Genomic DNA, 21982 nt, shown 5'->3' with positions numbered 1-21982 from the left:
ATGAAAAGTCCACTTCCAATCTCATTAAAGTTGAAAACCTATATGAAAATTACATCATCACCAGCAACTCTTCTGTCGTGACTTACTATATGCAGGCATTATTCTGAGCATTTTACATATACTAGCTCTTTTGATTTTTATTACAATGAGATCCTGATGCTGGGAAAGATTTCAGGCAGGAGGAGAAGGGGATGACAGAGGATGAGATGGTCAGATGGCATCACCAAACTCAATGGACATGAGTTTGAGCAAGCTCTGAGACATCCTGGAATGTGAAGTCAAGTGGGCCTTAGCAAGCATCACTATGAACAAAGCTAGTGGAGGTGATGGAATTCCAGTTGAGCTATTTCAAATCCTGAAAGATGTTGCTGTGAAAGTGCTGCACTCAATATGCCAGCAAATTTGGAAAACTCAGCAGTGGCCACAGGACTGGAAAAGGTCAGTTTTCATTCCAATCCCAAAGAAAGGCAATGCCAAAGAATGCTCAAACTACCACACAATTGCACTCATCTCACACGCTAGTAAAGTAATGCTCAAAATTCTCCAAGCCAGGCTTCAGCAATACATGAACCATGAATTTCCAGATGTTCAAGCGGGTTTTAGAAAAGGCAGAGGAACCAGAGATCAAATTGCCAACATCCGCTGGATCATTAAAAAAGCAAGAGAGTTCCAGAAAAACATCTATTTCTGCTTTATTGACTATGCCAAAGTCTTTGACTGTGTGGATCACAATAAACTGTGGAAAATTCTGAAAGAGATGGGAATACTGAAAGATTGTTGTTGAATGATAAGACACCAGGATTCTTGGCCTCCGGAGGAGACGAATTCAATCTGGGGCCAGACATGAGGCTGGATCGCTCAGAGCTTTTGTGTAATAAAGTTTTATTAAAGTATAAAGGAGACAGAGAAAGCTTCTGACATAGGCATCAGAAGGGGGCAGAAAGAGTACCCCCTGCTAGTCTTCAGCTGGATGTTATATAGTCACTAGCAGTCTGTTAATGAAAAGAAAGGAATGTCTTAAAACTCAGAATGGCACCAGGCCCCTCATCCATAAGATGCATTTTGGGATAATCTTGGCACCAGATGATTGATGCCAGGCCATAAAATGATTGACTTGGATCTTGTAGAAGGGCAGATTACCATATAAATAGTTTCATTTACATAGATTAGGGGAACAATATCTGAGTATAACACACTGGTTTGTCAAGTAGGTTCTGAGCCATTAGGTGGAACCAACTTGAAGACAGAGTCTGGGGTAAATGCATAGTACATTAACATAGCTTAAGACAAACATTTCCGTGAGAAAAATGTATTGATTAACTCAAGGTTTGAGAATAGTTAACTTCAAGTGAAACCAGGTGTCATTATGGCAACACGCTATTTTAAGAGAAACCTCCTTTTAAATTCCTATAGAGAAGCAAAAAATATTGCTAGTTTGTTTCCTCCTGCCGCTTAAGAGAGATAAAAATGTCTGACACTTGCAGCCTATCTCCTCCATTTGGAGAGCCCTGGCCTTCCTGCCTGTTACCCTCTCAGTACCAGACCACCTGACCTGCCTCTTGAGAAACCTGTGTGCAGGTCAGGAAGCAACAGTTAGCACTGGATATGGAACAACAGACTGGTTCCAAATAGGAAAAGGAGTATGTCAAGGCTGTATATTGTCACCCTATTTATTTAACTTATATGCAGAGTACATCATGAGAAATGCTGGGCTGGAGGAAGCCCAAGCTGGAATCAAGATTGCCGGGAGAAATATCAATAACCTCAGATATGCAGATGACACCATCCTTATGGCAGAAAGTGAAGAAGAACTGAAGAGCCTCTTGATGAAAGTGAAAGAGGAGAGTGAAAAAGTTGGCTTAAAGCTCAACACTCAGAAAACTAAGATCATGGCATCTGGTCCCACCACTTCATGGCAAATAGATGGGGAAACAGTGGAAATAGTGGCTGACTTTATTTCTCTGGGCTCCAAAATCACTGCAGATGGTGACTGCAGCCATGAAATTAAAAGATGCTTACTCCTTGGAAGGAAAGTTATGACCAACCTAGACAGCATATTAAAAAGCAGAGACATTACTTTGCCAACAAAGGTCCATCTAGTCAAGGCTATGGTTTTTCCAATGGTCATGCATGGATGTGAGAGTTGGACTATAAAGAAAGCTGAGTGCAGAAGAATTGATGCTTTTCAACTGTGGTGTTGGAGAAGACTCTTGAGAGTCCCTCGGACTGCAAGGAGATCCAACCAGTCCATCCTAAAGGAGATCAGTCCTGGGTGTTCATTGGAAGGACTGATGCTGAAGCTGAAACGCCAATACTTTGGCCACCTCATGTGAAGAGCTGACTCATTGGAAAAGACCCTGATGCTGGGAGGGATTGGGGGCAGGAGGAGAAGGGGACGACAGAGGATGAGATGGCTAGATGGCATCTCCGACTCAATGGACATGGGTTTGGGTGGACTCCAGGAGTTGGTGATGGACAGGGAAGCCTGGTGTGCTGCGGTCATGGGGTCACAAAGAGTCGGACACGACTGAGGGACTGAACAGCAGCAACAATGCTGTAGGGTGAGCACCGTCCGTTTATAGATGAGGAAACTGAAGCACGAAGAAGTTAAGTGGCCCCATGTCACACAGCAAGTGTGAGAAAGGATCTGAACCTGAGCTATCTGGTTCCATAGTCAGGGAATCATGTGTGAGGTACGTTATTGTTGGAAAACCCAAGCGTCTGCTTGGGTCTCTTCCATAAATTCTGAGGAGCTACTTCACTTGCTTTCACTTCAGCATGAATGGCTCTCTTCCTCAAATCTACTGAAAGAAGAGAAAGGAGTCATATCTAGTCCAAAATTATTCGAAGAGGTTAAAACACCAAAGAAACACTCAATTTGCCTGGAATGTGCTCATAATTAGTACTTTGATTTGTAAGAAAATGATTTTTCCTCATAAATTTATTATACAGCTAATAAAACAAATATTTTCACTACTTTTGAAAACTGAAAACATTTTCTTACACAGTCTACACGGTATACAGTTAATGCTCAGCAGAATACCCCCTTGAAAGTGAAAATATTTGCCTTTAATGAAAATATGTGAATCTGGCTTATGTAAAATGAAGCCTGGGGAAATTATTTCAGGTGGCTTCAGATATTTGCTCAGTAATTTTATTTTATTCATCCTCAAAAATTGCCACAGAGAACCGCATACTGCAAAACAGTATTTTGTTTCTATTGAGGATGCCAAACTGAAATATAGGAGACTAAATTAAACACTGATATATATTTTCCACTTCTTTAATTTTAAATGGAAAAAGTATGGAATTCATATGTGAGAAATGCAAATCAAACCCACAATGAGATATTTCCTCACACCTGTCAGAAAAGAATGTCTTCATCAAAAAAAAAAAAAAACAAAAACAAAAACCCACAGAAAACAAATGTTTGTGAGGATATGCAGAAGAGAACCCTAGTACCCTGTTAGTGGAAATGTAAATTGCTGTAGCCACTATGGAAAACAGTATATAGAGGTTCCTCAGAAAACTAAAAATAGAACTACCATATGATCCAGCAATTCCACTCCCGGGAATATATCTGAAGAAAAGGAAAACACTAATTCAAAAAGATACATGCACCCCAATGTTCACAGCAGTATTACTTACAATAACCAAAATATGAAAGCAACATCACTATCCATCAGCAGATGAATAAAGGTGTGATATATATATGCTAACATATATATATGCATATATATGTCTCTCTCTATATATATACAATGGGATATTTTTAAAAAATGAAATTTTGCCATTTGTAACAACATGGATGAACTTAGAGGTTATTATGCTTAGTGAAATAAGTCAGATAAAGACAAATACTGTATATTATAACTTACGTGTGGAATCTAAAAAAAAAAATAATGAATGAATGAATGAATGAATGAATGAATGAATGAATAAAACAGAAACGCTCAGAGATGCAGAGAACAAATAAGTGGTTACCAGTGGGAAGGGAGAGGGGCAAAATAGGGACAGGGGATTAAGAGGCAGAAACTTCTATGTATAAAATAAACACACTATAAGGATATATTGTACAGCACAAGGAATATAGCCAATATTTTATAATATTTTTAAATGGAGTATTGTTGTTCAGTCACTCAGTCGTGCCTGACTCTGTGACTCCATGGACTGCTGCATGCCAGGCTCCCCTGTCCTTCAGTATCTCCTGGAGTTTGCTCAAACTCGTGTCCATTGAGTTGATGATGCCATCCTACCATCTTATCCTCTGTCATCCCCTTCTCCTCCTGCCCTCAATCTTTCCCAGCATCAGGGTCTTTTCCAATGAGTCAGCTCTTCACATCAGGTGGCCAAAGTACTGGAGTTTCAGCTTCAGCATTAGTCCTTCTAGGGAATATTCAGGACAACTGATTTCCTATAGGATTGACTGGTTTGATCTCCTTGCTGTCCAAGGGACTCTCAAGAGTCTTCTCCAGCACCACTGTTCAAAAGCATAAATTCTTCGGTGCTCAGCCTTCTTTATGGTCCAACTCTCACATTGGTAACATGATTACTGGAAAAACCATAGCTTTGACTAGATGGACCTTTGTTGGCAAAGTAATGTCTCTGGTTGTTAATATGCTATCTAGGTTAGTCATAGCTTTTCTTCCAAGGAACAAGCGTCTTTTAATTTCATGGCTGCAGTCACCATCTGCAGTGATTTTGGAACCCAAGAAGATAAAGTCTGTCACAGTTTTCATTGTTTCCCCATCTATTTGCCATGAAGTGATGGGACTGGGTGCCATGATCTTCGTTTTTGAATGTTGAGTTTTAAGCCAACCTTTCACTCTCCTCTTTCACTTTCATCAAGAGGCTCTTTAGTTTCTCTTCACTTTCTGCCATTAGGGTGGTGAAATCTGCATATCTGAGGTTATTAATATTTCTCCTGGCAATCTTGATTTCAGCTCATGATTCATCCAGCCTGGCATTTTGCATGATGTACTCTGCATATAAGTTAAATAAGCAGGGTGACAATATACAGCCTTGACATACTCCTTTTCCTATTTGGAACCAGTCTGTTATTCCATGTCAGGTTCTAACTGTTGCTTCTTGACCTGCATACAGGTTTCTCAGGAGGCAGGTAAAGTAGTCTGGTATTCCCATCTCTTTAAGAATTTTCCACAGTGTGTTGTGATCCACACAAAGATTTTAGCATAGTCAATGAAGCAGAAGTAGACCTTATTATGGAACTCTCTTGCTTTTTCTATGATGCAACAGATGTTGGCAATTTGATCTCTGGTTCCTCTGCCTTTTCTAAATCCAGCTGTACATCTGGAAGTTCTTGATTCATGTACTGTTGAAGCCTAGCTTGAAGGATTTTGAGCATTATCTTGTTAGCAGGTGAATTGAGTGCAATTGTGCGATAGTTAGAACATTCTTTGGGATTGGAATGAAAACTGACCTTTTCCAGTTCTGTGGCCACTGTTGAGTTTTCCAAATTTGCTGACATATTGAGTGCTATAAAAATATTGAATCCCTATGTTGTACACCTGAAAGTAATATTGTAAATCTTCAATAAAAAGAAAAGAAAAAGTGATTCGGAATATACCTTTGGGGGTACAAGGTGAGATATGACCCTCAATTGGCTATTCTTCATGATTTGCCCAAGGAGGGGTTGTGCAGATCCTGAGAACTTGTTTCTCCTCATCACCATGCCCAGCTGCCACCTCACCCTGCTAGCCACACCTGAGGAGCTATGGTGGTGATGGAAGCAGAGTCACGACACGGGAGGTGGGACTTTAGTTGGTGGTTGCATGCTGACATGCGGTTTTTGTTTGGAGACACCTCAAAATAGTAAATGAAAAGGGTAGAGGTAAGGGGGTCTAAGTAGAGATCTGGGCTAAGGAGTGGACGGCAGCCAAGGGGACCTGAATTTATCTGGAGAAGCGGCTAAAGCGCTTCCACGACTGAAAGTCTCTCTTGCTCAGGCACTTCAGTCATGTCCCATTCTCTGCGACCCCATGGACCACGGCCCACCAGGCTCCCAGGTCCATGGGATTCTCCAAGCAAGAATACTGGAGTGGGTTGCCATTTCCTTCTCCAGTGATAAAGTATGAAGTGAGTGAAGTGAAGTTGCTCAGTCGTGTTGGACTCTGTGTGACCCCATGGACTGTAACCTACCAGGCTTCTCCGTCCATGGGATTTTCCAGGCGAGAGTACTGGAGCGGGTTGCCATTGCCTTCTCCACCACGACTGAAACTAGCATTTGTTAATTTCAGTGTGTTTGCCAATAAAATGTTTACCGTGCTCCCTTTGAGACCCAGGCATAGAGCCGGCGCCAGGGGTACACAGATCATGAAAACAAGGTCTCTCTGTCAAACAGTCCGCACCCGAGTGCAGAAGGCGGGGATGTAAGCAGTTGTGAGTCTGAAGCAGCTGAGGTACAAGGTACAAAGGTGGAGCTCAGCAGGAAGTGCCCACCTCTGCGGGGGAGGGTCAGGGCCAGGGTCCTGGGCTGGGTACACGCACTCAAAGACAGTGCGGCTGTGTGCGTGTGTTGGTCGTTCAGTCCTACCCGACTCTAGAATACTGGAGTGGGTTGCCATTTCCTTCTCCAGGGTATCTTCCCCACCCAGGGATCAAACCCGGGTCTCCTGCATGGCAGGCAGTTTCTTTGCCATCTGAACCACTCGGGAAGCCCTTGGGATTACCAGGGAAGCTCTTGCGGAGGGTCAGGGACCCTCGGTTCGGTACACGTGCTCAAACACGCGCTCAAACGGAGTGCGACAACGACCCTTGTCCAGTTTGAACGCTCATCTCAAATGGCTGGAAACTTAAACACAGTATTGTTGAAAATCAGACCACGATCCGACTTCAGGGGTTGAATTACCTAACTGGTGATCCGCAGATTAAAATGTGTACACCTTGAAGCACTGAGAAGAAAAGCGCTGGATGCGCGGGGACCAAGTGAGGGGGGAGACGAGACTCTGGCTCCTCGAGGCTCCAGGCCGCTCGCGGGCAGGGCTAGGCTCACCCACGCCCGCTGTAACCCGAGCCCGGCCCCGCCTCCCTAGCGCGCGCCCCGGCGGGCCGGCCCGGCAGGTCCGGGCGGCGCGCTCTGAGTCACCGGAATCTAGGTGGGGCGGGCGCCGCGCCCCCGCTGCCAGCCCCGAGCCGCGTCCTCCAAGAGCCGCCTCCTCGCGGCCTCTTGCCTTTTGTCGCGCTGCCCGCGCTCGAGGGCCACTCTCCGCCGGCGTCCGAGCCTCGCGCGCTGCTCTCCTCCCCGCCGCCGCCGCCGCCGCCGAGATGCTGCGCTGCGGCCTAGCCTGCGAGCGCTGCAGGTGGATCCTGCCGTTGCTCCTGCTGAGCGCCATCGTCTTTGACATCATCGCGCTGGCCGGTCGCGGCTGGCTGCAGTCGAGCGACGACAGCCAGACGTCCTCGCTATGGTGGCATTGCTTACTAGGAGCCTGCGACAGCCTCATGGTGTATGGTGAGTGCCGCCTCCTCCGTGAAGTCCTCCGGGCGGCGGCTGGGGCGAGCGCCGGCGCCCAGGGAGTGCGGAAGTCGCTCTGCGGAAATGGACTAAAACAGGGTCGAGAAGGGACTAACCAGGGCCTGGGGGGCTGGTGGGTGATTCAACAAAAATCTCTTCAGAGCCTGGGTTCGTACATCGGACCCGTACAAAATCAAGCAGTAACAGCCTTGAGTGGCCAAAACCCAGGCTCGACACCGGCGGACAATGACCCTAGTTCAAACTACATTTATTCGTAGTTTGTACAGTAAAAGGTGATCTCAGCCATTTGAAAAGGGTTTGATGAGTAAATACAGTGAACAAAATATATTTTCTTGGATACCTACTGAAATTTATCCCCATTCCGTGGCCTCCTCCTCTGGTTCTTCTTATGCTTAAACTACAAGTATTGAAAGTGCGTACCTTCCCTAATTCGCTATATTATTCAACTTGAACTAAGAGAAAGCAACTCTTCTTCCTTAGAAAACAAAAAACAAAAAACCCAACCCTTTCTGTCAAAGTTTTAGCAGTGGTAATTTCAGTAGATATTGCAGTGTTTAACGCTGCAGGGTAATTCTTGTTAGAGGGAGAGTTTGGCTCAAGTCCAGCATTGCTGTTTAGAAAACTTTATTTCAATTCGATTTGAAATCTAAAAAGCAAACACATCTTCTACACTAGCGAAATGAAACGGAGTCGACAAATTAAAAATACTGCAGATAGAGTATTTTCTTTTTCCAACGTGGAGGGATTTCCTGCCTACTAGTTAGCTGACAGTACCCGAACGGGACTTGCCCTGGGCTGGTACCGCCCCCAGCTTACTGGTAGGTGGGAAGAACTGCTGGGGTCTATTGTAATTAGCGACGTGTGTGGGGTCTGAGAAAACAGGGCTTAAGTAGGAGCATAATCAGAAGCTGAAAGCCAGCTACTACTGAATGGAGCCTTACCAACTGAGTTTAATAGTTTTAAACCGAGAAAGAAGGCTATCCTGCTTTTTTCCCATTCTCTGGTAGGGCCTTTGACGTGCCCCTTACCCCTAAACTGGCTCAGGGCTTCAAACCAAATTCTGTTTATCTTGAGGCCCTGAATCAGAGCCTTGGTGCTTTATCTTATCCACTGTGGAATTACTTGGAAGTTCCCACATGGAATCCACCCCACCCCCACCCACAAAGGAGGCATGGCCCTAGTCAGAAAGTAAATATAAAGACTAAATGAAATTCCCACTTTCCTTGAGTCTGTGTTTTTCCTCTCTTAAAGCACAAACAGCCCACCTACCATGGTTTGTATTACTTGCAAGTCTTTTAGGTATTTGAAACGAGTTAATTTCTTTGAAATAACATGTCTGTATATTTGGTTAAAATGCAGTCAGGTTCTGTATCTTATAGGGGATTTAGCAGGCCTGCTTAAAACAGGTGTGTTTTTAAACAGACTTTGGTCTTCATGTCTCACTGCAAAGACTAATACAGACCCAACGAATATTCAGGGATGCTGGGCATGTGAATTAAGGTTAGTACACCAGTGGGAGAAGGGTGCAGGCAGAGCCTAGATCAGCACTATTGCTGGGACATGATCTGGCCTGCAAGGCTCTGGCTGTGACCACAGCCCTCTTGTGAAACTGGCACAAGGCAGTTTTTATTTTTCTTGACTTGCAGGATGAACTCACCTTCTTAGGGTGTGGCGCTTCTAACCTCAGGCTGATTGAGTACTTTGTATAAAGAAGGGAGTAAGCAGGTTCTATTTCTGTTTTCTAATTTTTTTAAATTAGACAAAAGTCTCAAGCATTAACTTTTTTAAATTGTAAAGAAAGTACAGATCCAGTGAATAGTTGATGTTTCAATTAGATACAGAAATTGGTCTTTGGAAAAGTGCGGTTTTCCAAGTGAGTCTTGCGGAATCTTGTACTGTCTTTGTGATTTTCACAAGTGGGTGGTGGTAGCCTTCACATTCCAATTTAGTTATTCCTGACCTTTGCAAAGATAACCAAGTGCCAAGAATGTGTTAGACACAGCTTTTGTTCAAGCCCTAGAATCAAATGATGAACCTAGCATCCACTGTCAATAGGTGACAGTGGGAAGAAGAAAATAGCTATGAATTCACCACAAGAGGTCCATCCCAGGCTACTGATGTCAAAGATGGTTAGAATGATTATTGTACTTCCACTCCATCTCCTACCAGGGACTGTTGTCTAGTTTTGCCTCACAGGTATAGAAATTGTGTATTTGTACACTTTAGGTCGTTTATCTAGGTGTCTGAACTCTTGAGATTTTCAGATAGCTTCAGTATGTCCTTGCTGAAAAAAATACATTCACATGAGGTCATACTTTATCTAAAATACAGTGAGCAGTTTACACATACTCCCACGTATGTACAAACATGACGAGGAGTAAGGTTGATGGCTCTAATTAAAATATCTCAGTATAGAGAATTAAGTAAGTACCTCCACTTTTAAAAAATTTCTTGCCATGTACTAAAAATTAAATCTTGTGGTTTACCATTGTAACACTTACGAAAGTATACCTTTGTATTACAAAGTGCTTCACTATCACTTTTATTTGCTGATATTTATAACATTGATTTATTTTGGTATTAAAGACCTAGGTTGTTGCTGGTAGGTATCGGCAATAATACTAAATAATATAGGCGTATTTTCATAAAGTTCCTTAGAATTATGTAAAAAGCAGAATGTTATACTCTTCACTGTCATTAACAGTTTTAAGAATTTAAAAAAATGATTTATCTACTTCATTTTTCCTCATCAATAAACCGAATTAAACACTGAATATTTTCTTTTACATAATAGTAACAACTAAATGGGGCTTCCCTGGTGGGTCAGTGAGAAAGAAATCTTCCTGCTGTGCAGGAGAGGAGGGTTCAGTCGGGAAGATCTCCTGGAGAAGGAAATGGCAACACACTCCAGTATTCTTTTTTTCACTCCAGTATTCTTGCCTGGGAAATCCCGTGGATAGAGCAGCCTGGGGGGCTACAGTCCATGGGTTCGCAAAAGAGACAGATACAATTTAGCAGCTAAACAACAACAACTAAATAAATACACATACTTGTTTAAATTTTTTTTTTTAATCAAGGTTTTTAATCCTCAAAACAGGAAAAGCAAAATCTAGATTTAAATGCTGAAACAGTCATTCAAATTTCATGTATAAAGAAAATGCAAAATTAAATTTGAATCCGTGTTCACAGATGGTATTTTTGCATTGCTGGCACCCTCTCTTCCAGTTCTAAGAAAGAGTAGATCAGGAGGATATTTTCAACTTCAGGGATGTAGATTTCAAGTCCTAAGCAAGCTCTGACTCGCTCAGGGTGGAGAAAAATGGAGTTAAGTTTGTGGATCATTTACTGGGATAAGAAAGATGAATTTATGCTCCAAGAACGACAGTGGCAAGTCTGAGTGGCAGCAAGGGAGAACGAGGTTGTCTTCCATCTGAACTCAGAAGGGCAGAGCCTCATTTTTACCAATGATAACACATTGAAAATTTTTTTTTAAACATGAAATCAGCCTTAAGACAAAGAATCAGATTATTATAGGAAATAGTTTTAGATCATTTAGCCCTATGGTTTTTCAAAGCATGGAAAATGAGAAAAGCACGAAGTTAACAGGTGTTCACTGGGCTAAATTCAACTTAAAGGATTTCATTTTGAGATTATATTCTTGTGGCTTATGAAATTAGGCATTAGTAGATTGATCTTTTGTGGGCATGTGTTCATATTCTTATATAGTAAAACAAAAAGTTGGACATTCAATTGATTTTAATGATTATATATATATATATATGTTGATTTATCAAATCTAGACATCTAGGAACCAGTGATCTTGCCCAGTTTACTCCACATTTGCTGTGCTTAGCAATAACTACCAGAGAGCCTCGATTCCTTTTTAGTGACCTAATTTGTCTTTTCTCCCTGTAAATGGGCACAGACTCCTAGACCATCAGAATTAGAAGGGACGAAGAGTGCATCTACTCAAGATTTCTCCAAAGCCTGCCCGTCAGCATCCCCTGTGATTGATCTGAGCTTTCACCCTTTGTTCAGCAACTTAATTCTCCACCATGCTTGTCTGTTTAAAAGTACCTCTCTTAGTGGCAATGCCGTATAACACAGGGAGTCCAGCTTGGTACTCTGTGATGGTCTAGAAGGGTGGGATGGGAGGGGCGAGGGAGGCTGAAGAAGTACGGAATGTATATATATAATTATGGCTTATTTGCATTGTTGTATGGCAGAAACCAATAGAACATTGTAAAGCAATTATCCTCCAATTAAAAAAAAAGTACCTCTCTCAACACTTAACAAGAGCTGATGTGCTTCTCTGTAAATTCTTCTTTCTAGCCTTCTAAGAGCAGACAGATTTTCAAACATTTGAGGGTAGATCCCAAATTTGCTGCTAGTTATCTTTTCTGAATCCATAACACAATTTCCTGTATTTTCCCATCTTCCTGTGTAGGATAGTTTCCCCTCTCAGACTTTAAAAGAAGATGGTAAAGGAGTTCTGTAAAGACCAAAGGGCAAGAGTTATCATCTGGCTCAGTTTAGGGGGGTTGGGAATGTGGAGCATGTAAAGAATCTCACACCTACCTTGGAATCTCCCCCCCCCCCCCAGTGACCCCCGCCCCCACCATTCTTGCTTTAATCCATTCCTTTCCTGCCTCCAAACCTTGCAGAATCGCTCTTCCTGTGCCGATGTTTTTGGAGGCCTGTACTGAGTTATCCTCTAGATTTTTACTACTAATGCAGACCATCAGCACGTGCATCATTGGGGAGGTTATCGGACACTCAGTATCTTAGGCCCATCTACTGAATTGGAATCTGTATTTTAACAAGGTCCCCAGGTGATTGATTCATCGGCACTTTTAAGTTTCAGAAGCACTGGTCTGTAATACTGCAAGTCTCCTTGCTGAATAGGCAACAGTCTTTTTGACTATATCGTCCACCCATGCTTATGTTTATTTGTAGATAGCATCTTTTTACATTTTCAGTTTTGGTCTTATCCAGTTTTCAGCTCTGCTTGTGTATGACTTAAAGAATTTTACAGAAACAATAGGAAGAAATCTGACAGACTCTCAATCACCAGGTAGGGTTTTCGGTCTTGTGCATAGATGAGTCTTTTGTTCTGGGAAGGAACGGTCCTCTGGCTGGGTGACAGTTTGGTGTGTGCAGGGCGCTGAGTGCGGGGCGGGGCCACAGGAGGTTTCGGTCAGCGCTGGGTGCTGGGCTCAGTCGCTTCAATCACGTCCAGCTCTTTGCCAGCCTGTGGGCTCTAGCCTGCCAGGCTCCTCAGTCATGGGATTCGCCAGGCAAGAATCCTGGAGTGGGTTGCCATGCCCTCCTCCAGGGGCTTTTCCTGACCCAGAGATAGAACCCACGCCTCCTGCGTTGCAGGCCGATTTTTTAACTACTGAGCCACTAGGGAAACCTCAATATTTGGTGCCCACGTGTAAAACTCCTGAAGAATGCAGCAGATCCATTAAAAGAAATACTAATTTGGGGTGAAAAGTCATAACAGTCTCCAAAATATCACCCACAATAGTAGTAGTGCTCCCCTTGTCTTAAAATAAAAAATTTTTTTTTTCTTTTCCACAAACTTAAGTTTGATTTATGGTTTCTATCTTGATATTCAAGGTATTTACTTATTTTTACTTTTATTGCTCTTTTCTTATCAGTTGATCTTATTGGTCTTTTCCCAGCTGTATTTGCCTTGTAATGTCATGTTTTAGTATATAATCTCTGGAAAAAGATACAGCATTGTTCCTCATACAAAAAATTGAAAAACATTTCCTAGAAAAAACTCAGAATTTCATTAGCGATCAGCGAATGGTTTCCATGTTGTTGATTTAATGTTGAATCTTTGCAAGAAATAGCAAAATTTGATAAGCCATTCTTCACCTAAATGGATCTTTAATGAATCTTATTTAAAAGTGGATTTATAATATTGCTGGTTTCTTGGATAACATGAATTTCTCCAAGTGGTATTTAGAAAATAAACTTATGACAGAATAAATTATTCATACATATGAAACACCAAATTTGTCTTCCTTTAAGAAAACAAACAAACAAAATTCCTGCATAGAAATTCTGTTTACCTGAAATACAGCATGCCGTTGTGGTCTCAATTCAGAGAAAGGTAATTGACAACTTCCCCAACCCCTGCACACACACACACACACACAAATTCTGCTTCTTTGAATTTAATGATTGTATTTAATTGAATTTAATGATTGACAGTAACCATGAAAAAAAATCTATAGAAATGAGACTACAGTTGATAGTAGTCTCATTTCTCATGAAACTTACATGCTCCTTTTTGGCAGTGTTGCAATCTATGTTTATAAGGAGATTAATCATCTAAGTTTTTCTCAAATTTTAGTATGGATATAACAAATGCCAATAAAATACAGATTAGGAAAGGCCATAAAATTTACTATATAAAATAATAATGAAGGACAGAGTTATATTCAGAATAGATGAAGATGGATTGTCTTTGAAGAACTGAGGAACATCTGTTGCATCATGAAAGAAGTGGCTTTAGGACAAGTTTTAAAAAGTGATGTTTTTTTCATTGGGGCTGGTAAATAGGTATAATTTAGATCAAGGTATAATATTAAATATAAATAGTGCTCAAAAGGGTTTGGTAAATTTGGGAATATCAGGCTCATTCTGGGTAATTAAGGGAGACCAAACGTACTTAGCCTACAGACTTAACTTTTTAAAGTGTGTGTCTTGGAAAATTGCCATGTTGTAAGCCTACATGGCAGTTGGCCCCTTCTCAGGCAGAATGTTGGGCTGGGAGGACCCTGCTCAGACCTGATAGAATCCATCTCACAAAACAGAGAGCAGATTGCCTTCCTTGTTATCCATCTGTCAGGACCTTCAAAACCATGTTAAGATTTCTATCTCAAATGATAGTTAAGTGATTCACTGTGGGTGTTTCCACGCTCCAAGGAGCAGGTTTTACATGTTCTACTTCCAAGGCAGCCTTTCTCCAGACAAAATGTTGCTGAAGTGTCCATTTTGATTTCTCTCAGACTCAGCGTTTTAAATAAACAAGACGCTAATTGAGTTGATTTAACATAGCATAGAAAGAATTATTAAAATGATGTGTTTATCTTTACATTCACCTGTTGGTTTTAGGTGAATTGGCTTACTATTTTTTAAATTTCTTTCAAGTTCCTGAAACTAAATGAAAATTACAGCTATAGTGTCAGAGGAAGTAGTAATAGCAATAATTTAACTTTGTATTAATTTTCCTCAAATAAACAGGTAAAATGATTGATACTACTCTTTAGGCAATATCATACATTATTTAGCTATAGTTTAAAAACCTTCATCTGTAATTGTCAAGGTTTGATTATTAAATATGTTCCCTGTTATGATTTTTTTTTCTGTATTTATTGAACACTCACATTGTACTTTACAATTGATTTTCATGTTTGTATTCCTCTGTATGCATATACAGATGTATTGCCTTTTCACTGAACAGTTACAAACCTGTGAATTCAACTTAAAAGGAAAAATCAGTGTTTGCTTATTTGAATTTAATGATTGTATTTAATTGAATTTAATGATTGGCAGTAGCCATGAAAAAAATCTATAGAAATGAGACTGTAATTGGCAGTGAGTGGGTCACACACTGGAAGTTGCATGCTCCTTTCTGGCAATGCAACAGCTGTTCATATAAGAAGATTAATCATCTGTCTTAGTTGTTCTCAAGCTTTAGTATAAATGTAAGAAATACTAGCAAAATGCAAATTCCTGGGCACTGTCTTTTCAACTGTGATTCAGTGTGTCTGGAGGAACACAGAGGAATCCATATTTTCTATAAGCACCACTGATGGTTTTGTATCAGTGGTCTATGGCGTAGACTTAGAGATGGTCTTAGATGTTCTTTCCAAAGATGGCTCCTCTTCTCTGGAAAGTTACCTTACTCAAAGGACAAGCCAAAAGTGAGAAAAGAGAATTAATTACTCAATTTCACATTCTGGCTTTATCTTTGTTGCTTTTAAAATAAAACATTTCTTTTTACCTTGGTCCTAAAATCTCTTATTGATCTCATAGAAAGAGCAGGACTTGGAGGAAAGTAGTAAATATTATAAGCAAAACTGGACCCACTCATGGACTGTCATGCCCCTGACGGTGCCATCGGGACTGTCATCCTGACACTGCTGCTAAACGGTCATTTGTGTGAAAACATAATATTTGAGTGTGTAAAAAAAAAAATGAGCATGTGTCTTCTACTTGAAAGAAAGTGAAAGTTAGTCACTCAGTTGTGTCTGACTTTTTGTGACCCTGTGGCCTGTAGTCCACCAGCTTCTTCTGTCCCCGAGGATTTCCAGGCAAAAATACTGGAGGGATTGCCATGCCCTCCTGCAGGGGATCTTCCTGACCCAGAAATCAAATCTGTGTCTCTTACGTCTCCTGCATTGACAGGCGGGTTCTTTACCACTAGCACCACCTGGGAAGCCCTAATAGGTAGTAGGGGCAGGGAATAAACAAGGTTCCCAAGCCTTTGTTCTTTCTGCTAGTCCTTAGGTTTGTCTACCATTGATCAGTCTAGTGACCAAAATTAAGTGAGGGTATGTTTGCCAGCCAAGCTGTGTGAAAGTTGGAGTAGGACCAGCACTGAGGTGCATGCAATTTTCTTTTTCAAATTCAATAAAGAAAAATAAATTAAGGGTGCATGTTCATTCATTAATGAATGAATGGACAAACATAATGTGGGCTCTCCATACAATAGAATAATTATTGGTCATAAAAAGGAATGAAGTCCTGATCCATGCTGCTATAATATAGATGAACCTTGAGAACATGCTAAATGCAAGCACAGGACAGTCACAAAGGCCAAGTAATATAACCTATAATTCCATTTATAAGCAATGTACAGGGTATACAAATTTATAGAGACAGAAAGTAGATTAGTGGTTGTTGGAAGCTGAAGGAAGAAGGGAGTGGGAGGTGACTGTTAATGGTCATGGGGTTTCTTTTTGGAGTGATGAAAGTTTTGGAATTGTAAATGGTGATGGCTGCACAACCCTGTAAATATAGTAAAAACCACTGAATTGTACACTAAATGGATGGATTTTCCAGCATGTAAATCATACCCTCAAAGAAAAAGAGTCACATTCTGGCTATAGGCAGGCTAGAAATCAGACTCTGCTGCCAGCTCTGTGACCATAGGCAGATTATCTGGACTCTCCAAGCCTCAGTTTAATCTCACTTCTAAAATAGAAATGATAACAGAATATGAGCCTTGAAGAGTTATCGGGAGAATTCAGAGAGTTAAACCATAGCAGGTTCTTAGCTCCATGCCTGGCACAGAGTGATTACTTCGTACATGTCAGTTACTACCTCTGGAGAGAAAGTTGTGTGGGAAAGAGATTTTACAAATTGGTGCAGGTTGAACAAGAAGAGTGATTGGCTGGAATCCTTAGCTGGGAAGTCATGGCTTTTCTCTTCCCATAGGCAGAGCAGAATGAGTCGGGGCTGGAGCTGCCCACATAGATCTTTGAAACCAGAACTCAATTTCCACCTTATCCCGATTGTTTTTAGGGCGCATGTCAATAACTGAGAATTATTGTGCAACAAATTTATGCAAAAATTTAGAAAGGTTGTTTGCACCTAAATTTGTTATAACAATCATACATACTTTACAATTAAGTTGTTTTATTTCACATCTCTGCCCAGTCATAGGCACTCTGTTTTCAAAAATTATTTTTGCATGGAACCAAATCTTAATACAAAACAAAGATCCTTTTAAAGGTAATTGAAACAGTTCCTGAAGAGATTATAATTTGGATTGTTCAATACCAAAAATGTTGTTTATTGGGTTGTACTGGATTAGAACTTGAGTTAATCTTTTAAATATACCTGTTTATATGGCCAGTTTATCCACTTATTAAATGAGATACAGTTTAATGATGTCTACCTTTCATTTTGGAGGTATAAACATTTGCCCCCAAACAGGGGGATAAGGCATTACTGTATATCACTATATTAATGCCCTACCTACAAATTGCCTATTCTTCCTTTAAAATATGGAGATGTTTAAGTATTATTGAAGGAAAAACTGTTCTTCCACCCAAATATAGTTATTAGAAAGAAAAAAAAAACTGTTGATGCTTTGTTAAGTAATTTTTAGATTTGGCATGTCTGTTGTATTAATGACCGTTTGTTTTTTCTTGTAGCTTGGGGAAGGGCAGCCGCCGCCATGCTGCTCTGTGGTCTCATCATCCTGGTGATCTGCTTCATCCTCTCCTTCTTTGCCCTCTGTGGACCCCAAATGCTTGTCTTCCTGAGAGTGATCGGAGGCCTCCTGGCCCTGGCTGGTAAGACTGTGCACCAGCAATTCTTCATTCCTATCTGCAGTGAACATCAACATAGTAATGTCCAAGCCACAGTGAAGATCCCTGACAACACAGTTCCTGATCTGCTCTCAGAAAATGTGTCCCCAAAGGCAGAAATAACAGAGGATGTGCTTTAATATCCTGATCCCTTTCCTCTTCTGTCTGAGATAGTGTTCCAGTTCCAGGCCCCCCACCCAAGTGAGGAAGGCTGTCACTCTACCTGTCTAGGCTGTCTCTAGCCTAGCCTACCACTCTAGGGTGTCTCTCATAGATGACCTCAAGTCCCTGACACCGCTCCCCAAGGGGCCAGGGCTGTGTCGCCACTGGAAGGGCAGTCTCCATGGTGGTCTCAGACTGGCCTGCCATGAGCTTAGGGGACTGAAATGTCCCTGAACCATTGCACTTGGTGAAGAAGTTTTGCAGTCTTAGGATGTGGTGGATCATGGAAGGGTCCTCTGCAATTTAGATTTTGTAGAAATTGATCTAAACCATGTGATGAACCCAAATGGGTAAATAACTATATTTTACATGTATTATGGCACATATTGGAGAAGGAAATGGCAACCCACTCCAGTATTCTTGCCTGGAGAATCCCATGGACAGAGGAGCCTGGCGGGGTACAGTCCACGGGGTCGCAAAGAGTCGGACATGATCACATTAGAGAAAAATGCAGAGAAGTGTTCCTTTTGTGTAGGACACAACGATTTGCACTAAATGACAGGCTTAACCAGTGAAAGTTTGCTCTTTTAAGTAGACAAGAAGCAGAGAAATGATGATTTGCATCAAGATTGCCTTTCATGAGTTGCCAAAGGAGAACATTTTAAGTTGGGAAACAGAAGCAACAAGTCAAGATATGGAAACATCTATAGCCTTTCTAGTGATTAAAAAAAAAGAAATGGAAAAACTAGCTTTTCTTTAAAAAAAAAACAAAACCAAAAAACAGAAAATTAGTTAAGAATATATCTGTGGAGCTAGTAGAAAAAAATTAAGGTGAAAGCAAAGTGGTGGTAACCATCCACTCCTGGACATACTCCAGGAAGCACAGCCAACTAATTGGCCCCTCTGTGAAGAGCAGCGTCTAACTGTCACAGAGCTAAAATTTGCTCATACCTTAAGTCATGGCAACGCATACATGAAATACTAAGTTAAAAAGTGCATGGCATAGCATTGTGTTCAGTCATGTCCGACTCTTTGCCACTCATGAACTGCAGCATGCTAAGCTTCCCTGTCCTTCACTATCTCCCGGAGTTTGCTCAAACTCATGTCCATTGAGTCAATGATGCCATCCAATCATCTCATCCTCTGTCATCCCCTTCTCTTCCTGCCTTCAGTCTTTCCCAGCATCAGGGTCTTTTGGCATAGCTTATGGCATAGCATAGCATGTGTATACTCATTAGCGCTTTATAGAATTATGCATGTTCATTGAAAAAGACTACAAAGTAAATCTAATAAAGCTCCTTTTATTTTTAAGCAATTTAAAATGTTAATGCATGATTAATAATAATTGTAACAATGTGACTCTTATATTAAGAGTTTAGAAGTCTCTTTGACATGTTTCCCTGCCTGTATCTGCCCTTTCACTTTTTCAAAGCACCGTGATATTTCTCTTGTTTTACTTCTATTCTTCTAGCCTGGAAGGCTCTTCTTCCTGCCCTTCATCTCTTCATTTCTATTTTATTCTTCAAATTTCCCTTCCTCTGCAGGCTTTTCTACCGATTCTCCCATTGGTCATTCATATCATTGGTTCATTGTTTCATTTAGTCATTCATTTATTGAATGAATATTCCAGTGGTATGTTATCAAATGTCAGTATTGAGTCCTAATTCATGTGTGTGTGCACACACACGTGTATATATGTGTGTGTGTGTGTGTGTGTGTGTGTAATTTTTTCTAACACTGACATATTAAATGTTTGGCACAGGAAATGCAAAGATGAAAAGAATAGGCTCTTCTCTATGCTCTTGCTTTCTATTGCACACCACAATTCAGCAATTTTTACTTTAGTGTATATAATGCTTACACAGGTACTGTGGAATGATTCTCTAATATTCTGCCTGTATTTCATATATTCAGTATTCTGCTCAGTGCCAGGTATCTCTGACACAAAATATTCAACCATCTTTTTTGGCTCATGATTAACTAGATTCTCCCAGTCCCTTTTATCAGCATTATTTAGGTGGATTTAACACTTAATTTTAAGGCAAAAATGTTGAAGAAGAGGAATTAATCTGTTGTTACCATGCATTCATTCATTCATTCATGCATTCATACTTTGGGAATTTTTTTCCTTCCTTTTAGCTGTGTTCCAGATCATCTCCCTGGTAATTTACCCTGTGAAGTACACTCAGACCTTTAACCTTCACCTCAACCCTGCTGTCACTTACATCTATAACTGGGCCTACGGCTTCGGGTGGGCGGCCACTATTATCCTGATCGGCTGTGCCTTCTTCTTCTGTTGCCTCCCCAACTATGAAGATGACCTGCTGGGCAATGCCAAGCCCAGGTACTTCTACACATCTGCCTAAGGTGGGGAATGAGCAGAAGAACATCACTGCTGCTGAGATAGATTCCAGAGAAAGAAACTGTTTTCCCCAGAATACTTTGAACCTGTTTTGGGGACAATGTTCATATCATTAAACTATGGTCAAAATGTTAAAATAATCTGGGGAAAGTGTTTCTTAAATGGTGTTATAGTTTCATATTCATCTTTTATATATGTTTTGTAGTGTTAAGTAAGACTTCTTTTAATTAATTACCTAATTATTAAGTTGGCTAAAAAGTTCATTCAGGCTTGTCCGTAAGATTGATGGGAAAACCTGACTCACTTTTTTGCCAACTCAATACTAAAATGCCAATGTTTGCTTGTATCTAACAATACCATTGATATTGCATTTGTAAAAGAATATGAGTATGAAAGTAACCACATAATTTATAAGGTAAAAATGAGAAGGCTTCAAAGACTTGAGTACTCTGGTTAGGTTTCTGTTTTTTCCAGATGGAATGGGTTGGGTCTATTAAGGACTAAGGAGAAGATGATACTGGTAAAAATTGTCAGTGACTAAATATTCTAAAAGAAATGCAAAAAAAATTTTTTTCAAGCCTTTGGCTATTCAAAGAAGCAAAATTGGTTCCTACATGCATGTCATTTGTGAGAATTTCTAATGAATATCATGAATAATTGATTTGGGGCTAAGCTTTCCATTAACTTAATATGACATCTAGAAAAGTATTCTATCATTGCCAAAATCTGTTGCAGTAGTAAGGCCTCCTTAAGCAGTGAAATCTTAAGATGAAATTTTCTCTTTTAAAGTGGTTCATAGGGTGGGGGTGTGGTAGAAAGCTACTAGTAATTCTCTGCTCTTTGGTGTCTATATGCTCTAGACCAGAGTAGACTGGATTGAAAAATGGACCGGTCTAATTCATTATGACCTTTAAGTAGTATTAGGTTGTTCAGTAAAGCATTAGGAGGGCCATTCCCATCACAAAAGTAACATTAAACAGCCTAAAGAGGAGACATGGCTTGAATTTTTCATCTTTGGCTTGATCGGGCTCTAATCATGTAGACACAGCTTCTGATAGATTGCAACTGTAAGCAAAAACTTAAATATGGTTAAAAACCTGGTTTCCCTTGGTAAACAGATTAAAAATATCTGATGTAAAACATTTAACAGGAGAATTCAGGAATGTGGGATTTCTCTGACTTGCAAATATGATATATCACATGGAATATTATTATTTTTTTACTATTTGTACTTACATAATGAAAACCAATTCATTTTATATATCAAATTATTTTGTAAGTTGTAAAAACAGCAGTTGCAGTTTTATTATGAACTTTTCTCAATAAACCAGGTGATCTTATCTTGTTTCTAGTTTGCAGTTTTTTTGATTTTGCTTCTCCCCTCATTCCCCCAAATCTGGGGGAAGGGAATTTGTAAAAGATGTTTTGAGTGGGGTAGTAAGAACATTGGATAAAGTGAAAAGTTGCTTTTATCATTTTCAAGTTTTAAGATGAACATAAAAAAGAACACAACTTCTGATGAACTTTAATGGATTCTAGTAGTTTACTCTCTAAACTACTTCCTCAATGACCAATACCCAGGACACCAATATCAAACAGTATTTATCCAGGGCTGCCATCAGAGGG

The 21982-nt window shown here is 40.5% G+C and overlaps 1 protein-coding gene across 1 annotated transcript; it reads left to right on the top strand.

The window, feature by feature from the left end:
- The first annotated feature begins 7174 nt into the window (after positions 1-7174).
- PERP (p53 apoptosis effector related to PMP22) lies at positions 7175-21696 on the top strand. Its single transcript, XM_061130074.1, has 3 exons — positions 7175-7471; positions 17677-17817; positions 20134-21696. The coding sequence occupies exons 1-3, from the start codon at positions 7285-7287 to the stop codon at positions 20358-20360; spliced, it is 555 nt and encodes a 184-aa protein (XP_060986057.1). The 5' UTR covers positions 7175-7284; the 3' UTR covers positions 20361-21696.
- The last annotated feature ends 286 nt before the right edge of the window (positions 21697-21982 follow it).

The sequence above is a fragment of the Dama dama genome, chromosome 26 (genome assembly GCF_033118175.1).
Source record: "Dama dama isolate Ldn47 chromosome 26, ASM3311817v1, whole genome shotgun sequence".
Classification (NCBI taxonomy): Eukaryota; Metazoa; Chordata; class Mammalia; order Artiodactyla; family Cervidae; genus Dama; species Dama dama.
Note: the sequence above shows the minus strand (reverse complement) of the source record. Positions and strands in the feature narration are given on the sequence as shown.